This window comes from Macrobrachium nipponense, chromosome 14 (assembly GCF_015104395.2).
Source record: "Macrobrachium nipponense isolate FS-2020 chromosome 14, ASM1510439v2, whole genome shotgun sequence".
Taxonomy (NCBI): domain Eukaryota; kingdom Metazoa; phylum Arthropoda; class Malacostraca; order Decapoda; family Palaemonidae; genus Macrobrachium; species Macrobrachium nipponense.
In genome coordinates this window covers 87,865,494-87,885,493 of record NC_087207.1, presented here as the reverse complement: position 1 = coordinate 87,885,493, position 20,000 = coordinate 87,865,494, and the positions used below count along the sequence as shown (strand labels likewise).

The window sequence follows — 20,000 nt, the reverse complement described above, 5'->3', positions numbered from 1 at the left end:
TTATTATTATTATTATTATTATTATTATTATTATTATTATTATTATTATTCAAAAAATGAACCCTATTCATATGGATCAAGCCCACACCGTCTTGAAATTCAAACTTCCAAAGAAGCTTATTTTCTTAAAAAGATGTATTATTAGTTGAGTTCTATCATTCTTTTAAATGATCTAGATTATTCATGTTTCATTTTTTAAAGTTATCATCTCACGTCTTACGATAGTTATTCGAAATTAAAGATTAAAAAAAATGCAAAATCTTATGAAAACATCTAAATCAGGTTATTTTAAAGATTTATTGATGGAACTCGCTATATCTCACTGATGGTTTCTTTCACAGTTCAATGACATCAGGTCTTTTTATAAAAAAAAAAAACGTCATTTAACAGTTGTGTAACATATATTCTTTTATGAATTGTCATCCAAGGATGCTTTAGTTTAAGCCTCTTACAATGAAATGCTTTTATGAATATTGTTTGATATGGGAAAAGTTTTTTTTTTTCTTATTCGTTTTAGTTGCTGTCATTTTTGAAATCTCGGTAACGTTCAGAGTACAGACAATTCCTGGACTACGTTCAGGAAACTTGATTTATTGATGAACGTAATCTCAACATCTCTCCTTTTGGGACTGTTTTGCTACCAACGTTGTCAAAGGCAAATGTTGTAAAGATGGTGATTTTTCGAGCTGAAGTTGAGACTAGTTTTACCTAAAACCCAGAATTTGAGTGGATATTTTCTATTATACTTGTACCATCTGCGATCATATAGGCTAACTCTTTGCTTTTTTGGAGTTCACGATTATGCCTTTAACATTTCCATATTCCTGAATTTTGGACGAAGTGTTTTGTATTTCCTTGTTATTTTATTTTTCTTTTTTTTTTTGAGTACACGATTATGCCTTCAACATTTCCATATTCCTTGGTAATGACCGGATAATTCGTCCATAGTTTGACGGATTTTCGTAAGCCTTTTATTCCTCATTCTGAGAAAATGGGCTTGAGACATTGTGATATTATTCAGAGCTTCTAAATAGCTCATATATTGAACTAATTTCTTTGAAAGATCTGACAACGCAGACAACCGAAATTGTTATATATTATATAGATCAAAAACTGATACACTATGGTTGGAAAACTTGAAAGCTTAAGAAGAATGGGATACGTCAGGTTGTCTAAACAGGGACCATTTGTCCACTCGTGTCTTATTTTCTTCTGTTTCCTTGGCCAACAGGTATTAAACTTGTCGTCCCGTGTCAATTCATAAACCTTATGCAATCTAAAAGACACTTTCTGGTGAATAAGCTTAACTTTAGATCCTGTGACCTGCTTTGAAAACGAGTCTACCTCTGAGGCAACGGTTGTGAATGAATTGCATTTACGTAGTTAGGAGGTTTGTCTAGCAATCGCGTCTGTAATTGAGATAGGTCAGAATTAGACCATAAAGGCATTCGTTCGTGTATTTTTATCGTGCTGTTTCTGGCAAGATGGATTTCTTCATATTCAGTATTAATAAATTTTGTACATTTATTGATGTTAGATTTAATAATCGTAAAATTGTAAATTATTCATTGTAAACCTTTTAGTAAGTCTTGCTCTAATAATTATTCACTCAGTATTATCATTCTTATATATATATATATATATATATATATATATATATATATATATATATATATATATATATATATATATATATATATATATATATATATATATATAATATATATATATATATATATATATATATATATATATATGTTACGGCCATTTGCAAAATTGGTCATTTTACAAAAAATGCCGGCCATTATGCAAAAGGACCAAATTCGTGGTCTAATTGCAAAATGACTAAATTTCTCAATATTTTGCAAAACGACCAAGATTTTGGTCAGTTTACAAAATTATCGTTGGTCAGTTTACAAAATGTCCATACAGCAAGCAGCCAGATGGAAAAAAAGCGAGGGAATGATAAACGTAGTGAACATAACTAATTTTATTCATTTTTAGCAAATACAACTTTCAAAGACATCAAAACGTATAAAGTTTTATCAAGTAACTAGTTGAAAGAAAGTAAATAATAAACACAAGTGTATGTACAATACGTTAAAGAAAATAGATTACAAAATACATCAAAGGTTAATGTATTTGTGTGTCGACCTTGTTAGAGCAAGAGGCACTGCATTTGCATCTGCTGTTGCATAAAACAGAGTTTTTTTAAACCCTTGCAGCGTCTGGTCATACATGACTTAGTGCAAGATTCTGCAATGGCTACTTCCCGCTGGCTTACTTCCCGCTCCTGTACAACATCATCTAGCGAAAGGTAATTTTTTTCTAGACATGGAGTAAATTGGTTGCGAGTGTACACCTGTTTAAGCAGGCCGTGTTTTGTACCAAGCTTATATGTGCCATTGTTCAATGCCTGAAAAACAACTGCCTTCACACTAGGAAACTCTTGTACGTCCGCGGTCAACTAATGGGACAGGAACCATCACAGTGTCCCTACTTTGGCTGGCCTTGGTTGAAATCTCCTCACAGAAATAGCGATCATTTTTTGGGCTTGTTTCTGTTATTCTATGTTGGCCTTCATTTGTTCAGTATGATACTCTGACTCCGACTGCAGATGGAACAAAGCACAGGCTCATCAGCATCGTTATTCATCATAGAACACGGAGTTTATATAAGAGTGACATGGGTTCTCACACACCTTGCACACATTTGAACCAAAATATCTTTTACCACAGGAGATGCAGTTAATGACAGCGGATGGTTCTTCTTGCTCTTCAACACCTGTCTCTTCCTGTATCTGTGACCTCATTGACAACACCTAGTGCCTCTGCAAGCTGCTCCTCCGTCTGCATACCGTCCAGGACTTCCTCTGGTACAGAAGTTGCGTCAACACCAAGACGAGCCTTCTGTCCATACATGGCCTCATATGGTGTCCTTCCAATTCCGGAGTGAAAGCGGGTATTTTTCTTCTTCTGGACAAAGCGCAGTCCCTGTGACCATTGTGTAGAGTTGTGTCCTTCATCCAACATGCGAGAATTGCTTCTATATCCCTGTTGGCACGTTCCATCGGACCCCTGCGATTGGGAATGTCGGGGTTTGCCGTGAACCATCTTGCACTCTGGCCACATCATCAGAACTTCCTTGACAAGCTGAAAATTAAAAGCGAATATCAGGTTTTGTCATATACAGGGTGATTCATTAACCCCAATGTTGCTATGTTGTGAGTTTTAGAGGAGAGAGAGAGAGAGAGAGAGAGAGAGAGAGAGAGAGAGAGAGAGAGATTTACAGAAATAATTTATTCTATACCTTATTTGAGAATTCTCTTCCATTGTCAGACTGCAGGATATGGGGCCTCCTTTGTCACAGAATATATCAACGAGGTAGAAAGCAACCTCTTCAGCAGTTTTCGTCTGTAGAGCCCGAAGACACCATCTTCGTCAAGTGATCCTGATAGTTTCAGAATGAACGATGTTTTCCCATCTGGCTGGCTCTGCATATCGATCAAGTCGACCTACAAATAAGAGAACATCAAAAAATCGTGAACAAAGGCTAAGGGTATTAAACACTCCCCTATGACAACAAGAAATGACAATAATGAAATTAGTATCACGGGCTTAACCAGTGATTGTTTACTAACCTGAGCTCGAGAGTTCATGCTGTTGGATACAATTGGCTTCACAGTCACAGACTTGCGTACAGTGTTTTTTTTTTTTTTTTTTTTTTCAGATGACACTCCTCACAGAACTGTAAATCTCAATTTGGGATCTTGACATATAGGCATATTTTTCACTTGTTTCCTAAAGACAATAGTTTCTACTCCATGTCCCACTTGCACGATGAATAGCATCGATCACATCGAACATATCTTCAGCGCATACGAATCTAAGATGAGTTCCCTTTTTCTGCAATTTCTTAACGGTGATACCTTCAACTGTGACCTCAAGAATTTCATATTTTCGTAACAAACGATAGTCTTTCTGAGTCTTTTTAATGTTAGCACGTTTAAGCTCATCCAAGCGATTCATAATCTGTTCGTATTCATTTCTGTACAACAAACTCGAAGTATTTTGATGCTTTCTTTTCCTCAGCCGTGACCAGCTTTGAATAAAAATCAGTTTTTCTATTTTCCATTGTACAAATTCTAGAGTATAATAAAATGCACACAAAGTACTACGTGGTCGTCTTCTCCTGGCTTTCAGCAATGCCTTACTGACAACAGTGTCGCCAGTCAGCTCCCATTACTATTGTGGAGAGAGAGAGGGGTAATAAGTGAATGATCAACAATTATTCAGTACAGTTACCCGTAGTGGGAAACGAGTAAATGAACCAGTAAATGAAACAATATTATAATCGATGATTTGCAGAAGTGAATGACAAGCTTTTTTCCCATCTGGCTGCTTGCTGCATGAGATTTTGTAAACGGACCAACAATAATACTGTTTATTTTTGTAAACTGACAAAATCTTGGCCGTTTTGCAAAATGTTGAGAAATTTAGGTCATTTTGCAATGTGACCACGAATTTGGTCCTTTGACCACGAATTTGGCCGTAACCAATGTGACCACGAATTTGGCCGTAACATATATATATGTATATATATATATATATATATATATATATATATATATATATATATATATATATATATATATATATATATGTGTGTGTGTGTGTGTGTGTATGTGTGTGTCTGTGTGTGTGCGCGCGTGTGTTTGTGTGTGTGTGTGTGTGCGTGGGAGTGTGAATATTCATCTGAAGGCTAAAGCATTATAATTGACTGACGTAAAGTGATGGATATTCACAGGTTGACAAATGCTTCCGTAGACAATACGCTTGTTGGAGGGTTGGTCTGCAATATGACAGGATTGCTGAAGGCGCCGTTTGGGTGTCGGGGTGAGAAGTTAATTGGTCTGGTGGGGACGGGAAGACAGGGGGGGCGTGGGGCGGGGTAGGGGCGGGGGTAAGTGGCGTTGTAATCCTGCCTGCTGAAATTTAGAATTGAAGTATGATTTCACTTTAAACTTTTTTTTTATATCTTCATAACTGTTAGGTCTCCACATTTAGGGGCCGGTGATTCACAAACACATAAATACACAGACACATATACACACACACACGACACAATCTCACACATACACACACACACACACACACACACACACACACACACACACATATATATATATATATATATAATATATAATATATATTATATATTTATCATTTTAATTATATTTTTTATTGTAGAATTGTGTTTAATATGTCTATATATATTATAATTATAATATATAATAGTATATTATATATATATAATATATATATATATATATATATATAATAGCATTCGAGCTACAAATGTCCTTTAATATCTAATTCTCTACCTCAGAATTGACATATTTTTATATATGTACCGAAGGGGAATTTTTAGTTGATAATAATTTTCGTCTCCTCATAAGATCGAACCACCGTCCAACGGACAGGAACGAAATGATGTTCAATTGATAACGTCACTGTCGGTCCTGATTTCGTTCCTGTCCGTTGGACGGTGGTTCGATCCCATGAGGGGACGAAATTATTATCAACTAAAAATTCCCCTTCGGTACATATATAAAAAATATGTCAATTCCGAGGTAGAGTGAATTAGATATTAAAGGACATTTGTAGCTCGAATGAGTTATATACGAATCACGGTTGATGTGATAGTTCCTTTCTTTCCTCCAGCCCCACTGAGAGAGAGAGAGAGAGGAGGAGAAGAAACATGTCCCTTTTAAAATTCTCCTAATAAGTCTGCATCCTTCACTGACTTCGCTTATGTTTAGGTTCCTCGTAGGACTTCCCAAAAAAGACATTATTATTCAAGTTATTAAAATCAGCGTTATCACCATTATGGAAGGTTGTTTTATTTTTTATTTCAAGATTTTCTTTATAAAGGACTTTTTTTTCTTTCCCTGTTGTTACACGTTTTAGTTTTCTGCAAAAGAAAACTATTGAGATGTCTGTTTGTCTGTCCGACCGCACTTTTTCCTCTCCGACCTCAGATCTTAAAAACTTTCCGTGGCTAAAAGGGCTGCAAATTGGTATGTTGGTCATCCACCCTCCAATCATCAAACACACCAAATTGCAGCCCTTTAGCCACAGAAAATTGTAATGTATTATAAGGTAAATTTAGTCGTGATTGTGCGTCTGGCACAACTATTTGTGCGAACAACGCAGTCCACCACCGGGCCATGCCTGAAAAGTTTCATGGGTCGAGACTGAGTGCTTCATACAGCATTATACGCTGTACAGAAAACTCTTTCTTGTTTAATCTTACCAAGAATCTTTGGTGGTTACTCTCATCAGCCATAAATTCAATAAAAATAATATATAGATTTTTTTTACATGAGTTTTTTCTAATTAAAAAGAAAGAACAATTTCAGCTCCAAAAAACCCAGAAGAAGCACCTGCTAATTAAACCCACCGAAGTTGTATTAACTTTTTTTAATCAAAACATCTTGCATCTCACAATCTGGAATAGGGTGTCAAATTATTTTTAGGAGGAGGAAACTCCAGGATAACCTATTAGATACACACACACACATACATATATATATATATATATATATATATATATATATATATATATATATATATATATATATATATGTGTGTGTGTGTTTATGTGTGTGTTGATATATCTATGTACTTACTTAATTATATATTTGTATATATTATACTTGCGTACTATATATATATATATATATATATATATATATATATATATATATATATATATATATATATATATGTGTGTGTGTGTGTGTGTGTGTGTCCATTGAAACTCAAATATCAAAACCTGTCAACCTTAATTGCCAAACTCTCCAGTCAAAGTTAGCTTGCCTGATAATTAGGGCGACTTCTCTAATTTCAATTACTCTGGAACAAACTGATATTGTGGTACCTACACGATGACTGGTACAGGAATTCTTATTCATTAAGCAGTTGTTGCGAAGAACCGCTCAGGAACGTTAAAAATAATGATTGCAAGCAAACCAGGTCAAAAGAGAGTAGCAGGCTAATAACGAGAGAGAGAGAGAGAGAGAGAGAGAGAGAGAGAGAGAGAGAGAGAGAGAGAGAGAGACTACTACTTTAGTTATGTTCAGTATTACAGTAGTTGTCGTATATATCCCTCCTCTAGTGAGAGATATTTTTTTTATGAATTTCAAAACGAAGAACAAATTAAGGATTTAGAACTAATTAGTTATTTTCAATTTATGAATCTTTTTTTTTCACTTTTCAGTTGAGCTTTTAGTATTGTGCTGCATTAGTTTATGAAGAGTCTGATTACCTTACTTTAAGTTATTTTTCGTCGAACGCCTCGGGGCTGAGTGATAAGGGACCTCTTTGATACGTGATAGATTCTACGCGTATGGAACATACTCTGGCCTTATTTTATAGAACAAACGTGATTTTGCATTGAAATAAGAGATAAATACGATGCATGTTAGGTTACCAGTTAGAGAATTTTGAACGATATAGCTAATTCTGAAAGAAATCTTATGTATTCAAGTCTCGTTGGGGGGTTAGTATCGTCAGTGCACTTCATGCGGTGCACTGTAGGCATTACTTAATGTTCTTTGCATCGTCCCTTCGGGCCCCTATCTGTATGCCTTTCATCCTTTTATCCTTTTACTATCTCCGCTCATATTCTTTCCTATCGTTACTTTCCAACCTCTCCTAACAACTGTTTCATAGTGCCAATTTCGAAGTTTTTCTCCTGTTACACCTTTCAACCCTTTCTGTCCTCAATTTCCCTTTCAGCCCTTAATGACCTCACAGTCGCAGCGTTTGGCCTTATGCCTGAATTCTATATTCCATCCCATTCCTGTGCAGTCACGTAACAACAACTTATGAGCATAACTGTACAATCTAGGATCGAAAGAACTCTTATGAAATCCTTAATCTCTTGGAGAACCAAACTATTGTTTATATAGGATTATAATGACTGAGTCTCGGTTGCAGTTAAATTAACGCACCAACAATAGAAACGTCAAAGAACGTGACGTCAGATTTCTGGTCGAAAGAGGAAACTAGATTGTTAATTGCTTTCGGTAATTAAGCGGTTTGGGTGAAGGAAAGGTCGGTCTGTCAGTCTGGTTATTATAGGGAAACAGTGAGAACAGAATCAACGTGAGTATTTGTAAGCTCTATAATGTGCAAGTGGAAATTTCACAGCAGTTCACTGCTGCCTTTTTTCATTATAATTAGTCTTTCTTCATGTGAATTATTACCTTAATATTATTATTATTATTATTGTTATTGATGGTATCGTAGATATCACTGCTATTACGAAATAGCCCTTCGTTCTTGTCATCTGCAATAATAATAAATAATAGCTATTAGTATTATTCCCATGTGGGTAGGAAATATTGTCTACATCTGTTTTATTACCTCTGGCTAATTATGGTCCTCCATTGCTCCATTTGGTCTGTTCCCTGTGGGGGTTTTTTTTTATGTAATGCGATATTATCATTTGACGAACAAAACCTTTTCTAAAATCGAACATAGGCGTGACCAATTTCTTCCAAACTGTTAATGAAATGGGTACATACAACACACACACACACACACACACACACACACACACACACTATATATATATATATATATATATCTATATATATATATGATATATATTAATATATATATATATTATATATATATGTATATAATATATAACTATATAATATATATATATATATATATAATATATATACATATGTATATATATAATATATATATATATATATATATATATATAATATGTCTGTGTGTTGATATATATATATATATATATATATATATATATATATATATATATATATATATATATATATATAGTATATAATATATATACATATGTATATGTATATATGTATATATATATATATATATATATATATATATATATATATATATGTGTGTGTGTGTGTGTATGTGTATGTCACACACATATATATATATATATATATATATATATTAATATATATATATATATATATATATATATATACTATAATATGTGTGTTGTGTTGTGTGTGTGTGTGTGTGAATGAATAATTATCACATCGAACCGTGATCCATTTCCATATATCAATTCAAGCTACAAATGCCTTTAATATCTAAATTCACTTAACCTCCCAAATGAATATATTTTCATATATGTACCGAAGGGGAATTTTTTAAGTTGATAACAATTTTGTCCCCCCATGGGATCGAACCACCGTCCAGGTGGACGGGACGAAATCAGGACAGTCAGTGACGACATCCATCAGCGTCACTGACTGTCCCTGTCCTGATTTCGTCCCCGTCCACTGGACGATGGTTCGATCCCATGGGGGGACGAAATTGTTATCAACTTAAAATTCCCCTTCGGTACATATATGTATATAACATTTGGGAGGTAAAGTGAATTTAGATATTAAAGGACATTTGTAGCTTGAATTGTATATAGTGTGTGTGTGTGTGTGTGTGTGTATATATATATAAACATAATATATATATATATATATATATATATATATATATATATATATATATAATATATATATATATGTTCGTAAGCATTGTTGGTTCTACTTTCCCTTCTTGTCTGAGTGATATCTAGTAGAGTTGGTTCTTCTTTAGAATAAGGGAGATGACTCAAACGGATGAAGTTAATTTTAACAACTTTAATTTCTTAGCTCCATCACTGAAGATAGAGAGGGGTTTGGTCGGATGACCGCTCCGTTGAGTAATCTGAAGTGAACTGACTATATGGGAGCATCGCATCGATAGCGCAACATTAGCTATCTCAGCGATTTACATATAAAATGAATCGTAGCCTGCCGGCTCGGAAGTCATGAGTTTCCGCTGGGCGGGTTTAACAGGTCAACCGCTTCCCATGGAAGGTGTTGTGATCAGTTGACAAAATACATAAATGATGATATGTCCAAATGCAAACCAGGCTACTGCAAGCATGGCATAGCATGATCTAGTTTCATGTCTTGTTTATGATTACTCAGTGCACTCCTAATTCACCAATGACCCCTTTTAGGTCGTGGGTTTATATACAAAGATATGAAATTTATCTGTAATTAAATAATGTAACTATTACATATATACATACACAAATGATTGCAGAAAAATCACGCTTGCTTGCAAGCTTAGCATGCATAAATTATTACTTTTATAACTGAATTAGGAGGGTTGTGAAATCGCACGACGGTTTTCCTAAAGTTTACTGCATCCAACTAGAATATCTGCCGGCTGTCGCATCTGGCTTAAGTGTGACGATGTCGCCTGATTATCTAACCATTCAGAAGATGAACCCTATTCATAGGGAACAAGCCCTCAGGGTCCACTGGCTGGGACATTCGAGGTGTGTTATTCATTTAATGCAAATGCGCGAAACTGTCTCGTCTTCTCGGCTGGGATGGCGATGGAAACTCTTCTTGAAAGGAAGGAGGGTTGTAGACCTTCTTGGAAGTGCCATGATTTTTGGGGCGTATTTTTCCTGTATTTCTTCATTGCTAGTTAAGGTTTCTGCGACCGTGCACGGTAAGAGAGGACTGTCCTTTTGTACTTTTTGAATTAATTATCAAAGAGAAATCATATATATATATATATATATATATATATATATATATATATATATATATATATATATATATATATACATATATATATATATATATATATATATATATATATATAATATATATATATATATATATATATATCTATATATATATATATATATATATATATATATATGTATATATATATATATATATAATATATATATATATATATATATATATATATATATATATATATACACTGTTAACCAGCACTATTAAAGAAGATGTCTGGAAAATCCAATTAAAATTGTAGAAATGAATTGACCTGCCCCTAGAAATTTCTCTCTCTCTCTCTCTCGTAGTAGCCATCTTGCTTGGTGAGACGTACCCGCGTGAAGTCAGATTAATCAACAGATATCACAAGTTTAACATACGACTAGAATTTGAGAAATATCTAGAAGTGTTTCGTGAACTATCGGTGATAAGATTAGTGTGAAAAATAGTAGGATAAAGCGTCTTCTAAGTTAGTTTAACAAGTGTAATACTGAAATCAGAACAAGATGGCAGTAAGTTCCAACGCGGGAAGAGGTGGCGTAATTTAGCTTGCTTGGCGGATTCGCAATACGATGAGGTAGCAGGAAGGGAACTGGCATTTCTCATCTATGAAATCAGCAACAGTCCTAACCAAAAAGATACAAAAGCATTCATAGATATATTAGAAGGATATAATCCTTCAAACTGGAACAAATCTAATGAAAACATCTTGAAAATAATTGAAGAAGTTCCAAATAAAATCCAAGTGGTCAAGAGACTCATAAAGAAAATATACATAAACCAACATATTCCGACAAAGAAAATGAATAAGGTGAATCTTGTGAATATCTTAATTGATGCATTAGGAAAAAGAATGCCAAAAGCATGCAAACTGTGTAAGGTTTGGTATAGCATAGTCAATCACAAAACCTAATCAGAAAATGTGCTGCATGCAACATTCCGACCCATCCACAGTGTGCTGAGGTAATGCAAGATTTGAGAAAAGATACAAGAATTTTTTGTTCAACATGTCTATCATGGATAGACAATGTTATTAAATCAAGATTGAATGTACAAATAGTTTGAGGATGAAGAAGAAGAGGAGAGAAGAAGAAGAAGAAGAAAAAGAAGAAGAGGAAAACGGAAGAGAAGTAAACAAAAATGAAATGACAGAAAAAAATAAGGAAAACAAAGAACAGATAAAAGTATGGATGCAGAGATTCATTGATACTACATATGAGGCAATAAAGCAGCATACCTACGAAGAAATAAATTACGATATGACACAGAAAAGCAAATCCCGAAGAGGCTCCTACCCAGATCTACACAATGACGGGAAAGAGGAAAAATGAGACAAGAAAGACAAAATCTGCAACCTTTTGAAAAGAGGGAATTGCAGATTTGGAGAAAGATGTTACTACAAACATCCTAAGGTATGTCAAAACTATGAAATATATGGTAAATGTGCATACTTAGATGGCTATGGGGATGATTGCAGAGATCTGCATCCAAAAATATGTAAAAACCTAAAAGAAGGAAAGGATGTAAGTTCGACAAAAAATGCAAATATATGCACCCTGTAGCCATGAATCATAATCAAATAAATAACCAACCAAGTAATAAAATCCAAAATAAGAAGAAACAAATAAAGAGAGAAATCAAGAATATCAGGTAAAAGAGAAAAGCAAACCACCAATGAGATATGCAGAGGTGCAGCAAAAATTTCAAAGCATCAGCTCCGAAATTTCTACTCAAAGAGATAATAAGTGTATTTATTATGCAAGAGATATTGCAGAAACACCGGAGAAAATTGCAGATTCAGACACAAAATGAATAATTATGATGAAGGAAGATCAAATTTATGGAAAAGTTGGATTTTTTAATGTCAGAATTTCTGGAAATGAAAAAGAACAAAACATACCAGAAACAGGAAAGAGACATGGGAAAAATCCTTCTTACTACCAATATTAAATGAAGGGAGAAAACACGCAAAAACCATCAATAGTGATGAAATGCGCATGGGTTTTAGTTACGAGCCTCTCAAAAAGAAAAATAGAGTACTTAGAAGAAAACAAAATAACCCAAAATCCCCCCCCCCCCGAAAGAAAATAGCATATAATAGAAGTGAAACCTGGTATTCCCAAGAGACTGGAATGATGATCAAATAAAAGGGTTCCAAACTTATAGATCAGATAGAAAAAATAGGAATCAAGGGGGAACCGCAATATATGGGAAAGACAAAAAACAAGGAAAAATATATGAGAAATATAGAAGTAACTCAGAATGTGAACTAATAGCGGTAGAATTTGAATCTGAAAAATTGATGAACATAGTAATATATAGACCTAATACTAAAGAGTTTGACTTAATAATTGAAAAATTGGATGATATATGTAGAAATCACAAGGACTGGACTATTCTCCTATCTGGTGACTTCAACTTTCCTTTCGTAGAATGGAAAGAACGAATAGGAGACTGTGGTTGTACTTATACATATAAAAAGAGAGTAATAGTAGTGCAGAAGATAAGAGGCAATTTGAAAAGCTATTAGATATGCTACTAGAATACAACATTCAACAAATAAATCACCTGCAACAAGAAAGGAAAATACTTTAGACCTAGTATTTGTGAACGTATGAATTATGTTAAAGAAATAATAGTTTATAATGCGAGTATTTTCAGATTATAATGTCATAGAATTACAGTTTCATTCCAAAGCAAGTGAAAATAGAGATAAGCAAGAAATGAAAAAGTGGAAGGATATGAAAATACAACTTCTACAGTAAAAATATAAAATGGTCAGAATTAATGAAGAATTAACTAAGATTGGGATAACATTTTCGTAAGTGATGACATAAGGGTAAATACGGAGATATTATATAAATATTGGAGAAAATAGTGGATAAATATATACAGAAGAAGAAAAGTAAACATCATTTCATGCATACCAAGAGACAGAAGGATCTTGTTCCAGAAAATCAGAAAGTGGAAAAAAGGTCTTGCAAAAGAAAAAATGACATGGAAAGTTATAGAACTAAAAAGTAAGATAGAAAATGCAGAACAAAGATTATACAATCAAAAGAAAAATGAAAACGGGACTTGGAAGAAAAAACCCTATTAAATATCAAGCAAAACCCCAACTATTATACTCATATGCGAAGAAGATGAATAAAAGAAGAATAGAAATAGGCCCTCTGAGAATTGAAGGGAGATTAACGAATGAAAAAAAAGGAAATTTGCAACATACTGGCAGAACGATATAAGAGAGAATTCACCCCTAGAATAGATAATGAGATAATGATATAGAAGTAAGGGACGAAATAGTGAATATTTAGCTGACATAGAAATTAATGAAGCTGATATTGTGCAGGCAATTAATGAAATTAAAAATGGAGCTGCTGCAGGGCCGGATGGAGTCCTGCTATTTTGTTAAAGAAAGTAGTTCATTATATCGCAAAGCCACTTGCAATATTATTAAGACAAAGTGTAGATACAGGCAAGATTTATGATGAGCACAAATTAGCATATATCACCCCTACTTTCAAAAGTGGATCAAGACTAGAGCAAGTAATTATAGGCCTGTGAGTCTAACATCACATATATGAAAGTGTATGAAAGGGTAATGAAGAAAAATATTATGAAACATTTAATAAAAAATAATTTGTTTAATATAGAACAACACGGTTTCGTACCCGGAAAAAGTACACAAACCCAACTGTTAGTCCACCGTGAGACATATTCAAAAATATGGAAAAGCGGAAATGAAACAGATGTGGTTTATCTAGACTTTGCAAAGCTTTTGACAAAGTAGACCATAATATATTAGCAAAGAAAAAAAATTAGAAAACACAATATCGTAGATAAGTAGGAAGTGGTTAAAAGAATTTTTACACAACAGAAAACAGATAGTTATTGCAAACGATGAGAAATCGGATGAAACCAAGTAATATCCGGCGTGTGCTAGCTGCAATATTGTTTGTTATTATGATTGAAGACATAGACAGTAATGTTGGAGGATTCGGTAGTGAGTAGTTTCGCTGATGACACAAGAATAAGTAGAGAAATTACTTGTGATGAAGATAGGAACGCTCTACAAAGAGACCTTAACAAAGTATATGATTGGGCAGAGGTAAATAGGATGGTATTTAACTCTGATAAATTTGAATCAATAAATTATGGAGACAGAGAAGGAAAGCTATATGCATATAGGGGACCTAATAATGAGACAATCACAAATAAGGAAGCAGTTAAAGACCTTGGTGTGATGATGAATAGGAACAGTTATGCAATGATCAAAATAGCCATTCTGTTGGCAAAATGTAAAGCAAAAATGGGAATGTTGTTACGGCACTTCAAAACAAGAAAAGCTGAACACATGATTATGCTTTATAAAACATATGTTCGTAGTCCACTTGAATATTGCAATATGATATGTACCCACACTATCAAAAGGATATTGCACAAATAGAGAGTGTACAAAGGTCCTTTACAGCTAGAATAGAAGAAGTTAAGGACCTAGACTACTGGGAAAGACTACAATCCTTAAATTATATAGTCTAGAAAGAGAAGAGAACGCTACATGATAATTCAGGCATGGAAACAGATAGAAGGAATAACAGAAAATATCATGGACTAAAAATATCAGAAAGAGCAAGCAGAGGTAGATTAATAGTGCCCAAAAACTATACCAGGAAAAATAAGGAAAGCACACAGAACATTAATCCACTACGCACCAGCATCGATAATGCAGCGTCTATTCAATGCGTTGCCAGCTCATCTGAGGAATATATCAGGAGTGAGCGTAGAAGTGTTTAAGAATAAGCTCGACAAATATCTAAACTGCATCCCAGACCATCAAGATTGGAAGATGCAAATATACCGGAAGATGTACTAGCAACTCTCTGGTAGACATTAGAGGCGCCTCACACTGAGGGACCTGGGGCAACCCGAACGAACTGTAAAGGTCTGTAAGGTAAGGTAAGGTCTCTCTCTCTCTCTCTCCTCTCTCTCTCTCGTCTCTCTCTCTCTCTCTCTCTCCTGGAAATCTGGAAATGAGACAAGGCAGGATGCAACCACTCTTGCTGAACAGAAGTATTTCCTCTCGGTAATTGTTAGTATACGAAACCATTGGTGGAATATTTTTTTTTCTTTTCTTTCTTTATTTATATATATATATATTTTTTTGGCAAGATGAGTACGGCTCTTTCTCATTAGATGATTTTCCTTACATTTTCATAAAAGATTACATCGTACTTTTTAAATGCAACTGATATTTCGATGATTGCTTAACCTCACGAAAAAACGGGCCGCCGGGGAATACTTCTAGCTGATTAGAGGAATATGTCATTTTCCTCTAATCAATGACCAGAGAAAAAGAAAGATTTCTATTTCAGTCTCTGCTTAAGGGTTTCGTTTTCCCCTATTTCTTTGTCGATCTTCTTTCAAAAGGTACTTTGATGTGGACTTCACTTCTTGAAACATCTCTTCTCATACTACCATTTTTCCTTTTTTTCAGTTTTTATTTTATTTTATTCTATTTTGCTAGTGATGGTGTCAATCACCCTCGCAAAGTTCTGAAAACTAACTGTCGTCATCATGATATCCTAGTTAATTAAATCATCAAACAACAGGGTACAGATGTCATGATACTAATATGCATTAAAACACTAGAATTACAATTAGAGCAGCATGAAACCTTTAAATAAAGAAAATAGCAGCTTCTAATAATCATTTCAGTGGTGATAATAATAACGTCCTTCGTCTTCTGACGAAGGCCATTAAACTCATAGACCGGCTTCACTCTGGTGTTTGACTAAATTCTCCTCCAAATCCGAGTAAATACTCGAGTTATCACCTGAACAAATACTTCATGAGGTCCCTAACCTGAGTCAGAATGTCCCGGGTAATGTTGTGAGCATTCGTCTGGACTAGAGAGAGGCAAGGGCGTTGATCAGTCTGTGGTGGCGATTTCATTGCAGACTGACTGTCAGGCAGATGACAGACTGACTGGCAGATGGACTGACAGAATGATAGACAAACTGACATACTGATTGACAAACAGGCAGACAACTGATATACTGACTGGCAGTCATACTGTCAGCCTGACAGATAGACAGTCTGATAGCCTGACATTCAGACTGACAACCTGACGGACAAACTGGCAGTAGACGACAGATTGACTGACAGCCAGACTGACAGGCATACTGTCAGCCTGACAGATAGACAGTCTGAGAGCCTGACATTTAGACTGACAGCCTGACAGACAAACTGACAGCCAGACTGACTGACTGACTGACAGACTTACAGCCTGACAGACTATCAAACAGACAGGGAGGGTGGGGGAGAGATAAGATCTGCATATTGGATTACTTTCATTAACTTGATACTGTTTGCATTAAAGGTATTCATGTTCATTTGCATTAAAATCCTGACTTAGACTTTTTTTCGATTTGCCTCACACACGAATGAGAACAGAACAAATAAAAAATATTGAGGTGGTTCCTTGCGACTGATGTCTCACCTGAAGTCGTAATAAGAATGCAAATCAGTTTGAACTTGAAGAGACCCTTTGCACCTTATTTAAGAAGTTAGCTTCTGTTGATATGAGACTAACACCAGTAAAGGTGACACAGGCTTTCACTTATATGGAATGGGTTGAGGATATTTTGACAAAGCATTTTAATAATGGAAGATATGATTTAGAAAGCAGTGTTTCGTGTCTGTATTGCTGTCATATGATCTTTATCATGTGGAAAGTAGACTAAAATGGGCATCCCAAAGATGAAACGTCTCTGTTTCCATAGAGGAAGTTTCCTGTGCCACCAAACCCTCTCAGGAACAAACGACGTTTATGTGGCTGTTATTCTCGTTATACTTCCTAAGTCACATCCTATGAGAGGCCATTCGGGCACATTTTCTGACTTGAAGGGAAAAGAGAGAGAGGGAGAGAGAGAGAGAGAATCAGAAAATGCTTCCGAATTAAGGAAATAGAGAAGTTTAGATACATTTGTCTTTTTTAAAACCCTGTCCTTCCTCAGATCTTAAAAACTACCGAGACTAGAGGGCTGTAAATTGGTATGCTGATCATCCCACCCTCCAGTCATCACAAACTCAAGATTGCAGCCGTCTAGCCTCAGTAATCTTTATTTGATTCAAGATTAAAGGTAACCATCATCGTGCGTCTGGCAATGCTACAAGACATGCCACTGCCTGGCAGTGTCTGAAAGCTAACTACGGCGCGTTTTTTTCCTTTTATATCTTTTGTATTCGTTCTGTTGCCATTTCATTCAGAGAGAGATTTTTGCCAACTGCCACCTTCTTATGCACTCTGGTTTTGATATGACGTCTGTCAGAAGTCTATTTATCTAACTATCTGCATGTTATGTTTTAATTGTTATTACTCAATCTCCTACCCCACCGTGATGATATCTTTTGGCAAAAGTTCTCTCTCTTTGCGCCACATAAAGATTAATTAAATTGCTCTCTTCTGTTATGTGGTCAGATTGCAAGAACCTTATTAATATTTATATATGCATGCGTATTCATCCATCGGTAGAATGAGCACGTGGCCATTTCCAATCTGCGTTGGTAATGTTCTTTACTTTTGATATTGGAAACCTGGTTTACCATCTACATATTGAAGAGGAGGTTATAAGACAAACACAAACTACTCTGTAAAATTAAATGCCGTAGAAACAGCCGTTATATTCGATAATAATAATAATAATAATAATAATAATAATAATAATAATAATAATAATAATAATAATAATAATAATAATAATAATAATAACATAATAATAAATAACATAAAGATAGTAAATACTCTTTCAAATGTGCAGTGTTGAATGTTATTGCTGCATCAACTGCATTCTGTTTATGTAGAGTTTTCTCTATCTTTCAGTTATTAGAAAGATAGAGAGAACGCTATATAAATAAATGTAGCAATAATAATAATATAATAATAATAATAATAATAATAATAATAATATACTAGGTTAAACCAGTGTTGAATGTTATTGCTGCATCAGCTGCATTCAATTTATATAGTTATTAGAAAGATAGAGAAAACTCTATAGAAATATATTCAGCCGATGCAGCAATAATAATAATAATGAGGATAATAATAATGTTCTAAGCAGTCCACAATAATAAAAAAAAATGTTAAAGAGTTCGTATACAATTAAAAAACACTTTATAAAGCTTTCGAACCCTTCCCTGCGTTCATCTTTAGTACAAATGAATGATTAAATCATTCATTTGGACTGAAGATGAACACAGGGAAGGGTTCGAAAGCTTTATAAAGTGTTTTTAAATCATATACGAAACTCTTGACATTTTTTTTTTCATTACTGTGGATTTCATAGAACATTATATATACCTTGGTGATAAGTAGTTTTTTCCAAATAATAATAATAATAATAATAATAATAATAAGCGCCTGTCGAAGAGACTCTCGTGCCACGACCCAAAGAGGGGGCTATCAAAAATCACGCACGCACCAAACATCAAGAGGCCATCTCCCGGGATGTGATCATCCAAAACACGAAGATCTCGGGAAGGCCCCTGATGCCCGTCGGTTTACGCCTGCTGGAGGCGCTTCTCATCCAGCAAGTAAGACCTACACTAAATACGACGCAGGAAGAATTTCTCCTCCTACGAGTATGAGAAGACCTGCCACCAACAATGACACCACCGAGCACGACAACTCCACGGAAGACGACGCCCCCGAACGAGATACTCCCGCAGCAATCATAATCAAGTTAGCCGTGACGTCCCACAGCATAGCGAAACGCCCCCATCGACGTAACCGCGCCGCTAAGGAGGTCTAGGCGGCTGCAGGACTTACAGTATCGAAACCATCAACGCATGGAAAGTGGCTTGAGACCCGGTTCAAGCCACCAATGAAAACGAAGACCTACCGCCACCAGCCAATAGTAGATCAGCATAGGGGCGGTTCCCCTGCTGTCAACTCCAAATATAAACGAGGACGGACACCGCTTCAAGATCAGTCCACCCTCAGCTTCCCAGCCCGAGGATGTCTGGCAGCTCCAGACGAAAGCTCGCTTGCTTCAAGAAAGAGAGAGAGAGAGAGAGAGAGAGTGAGAGAGAGAGAGAGACATATATATATATATATATATATTATATATATATATATATATATATCTATATATATATATATAGTATATATATATATATATATCGTTAATGACTTTGATAACTATGGTATCATAGTTTATCTGTAAAATTCAAATATATACACCAATTTTGGCTCTGTATTTGATCATGACCTCCATAGGCGCTCTACTAGTCTGTCTAAGTAGCACGGAAAAAGCCGCTATTCGGAAAATAGAGAAGAATCTCT

At 34.9% G+C, this 20,000-nt stretch overlaps 1 protein-coding gene across 1 annotated transcript in view; it reads right to left on the bottom strand.

Annotated features, from left to right (window-relative positions):
- Window positions 1-2,777: 2,777 nt before the first annotated feature.
- LOC135226298 (KRAB-A domain-containing protein 2-like) overlaps window positions 2,778-20,000 on the bottom strand; it is a 22,296-nt gene continuing 5,073 nt past the window's right edge. Inside the window, exons 2-4 of the mRNA XM_064265739.1 lie at window positions 3,641-3,659; window positions 3,341-3,514; window positions 2,778-3,152 (exon numbers count right to left, since the gene is read on the bottom strand). Of these exons, the coding sequence (XP_064121809.1) occupies window positions 2,778-3,152; window positions 3,341-3,514; window positions 3,641-3,659 (568 nt within the window). The remainder of the gene's footprint in view (window positions 3,153-3,340; window positions 3,515-3,640; window positions 3,660-20,000) is intronic.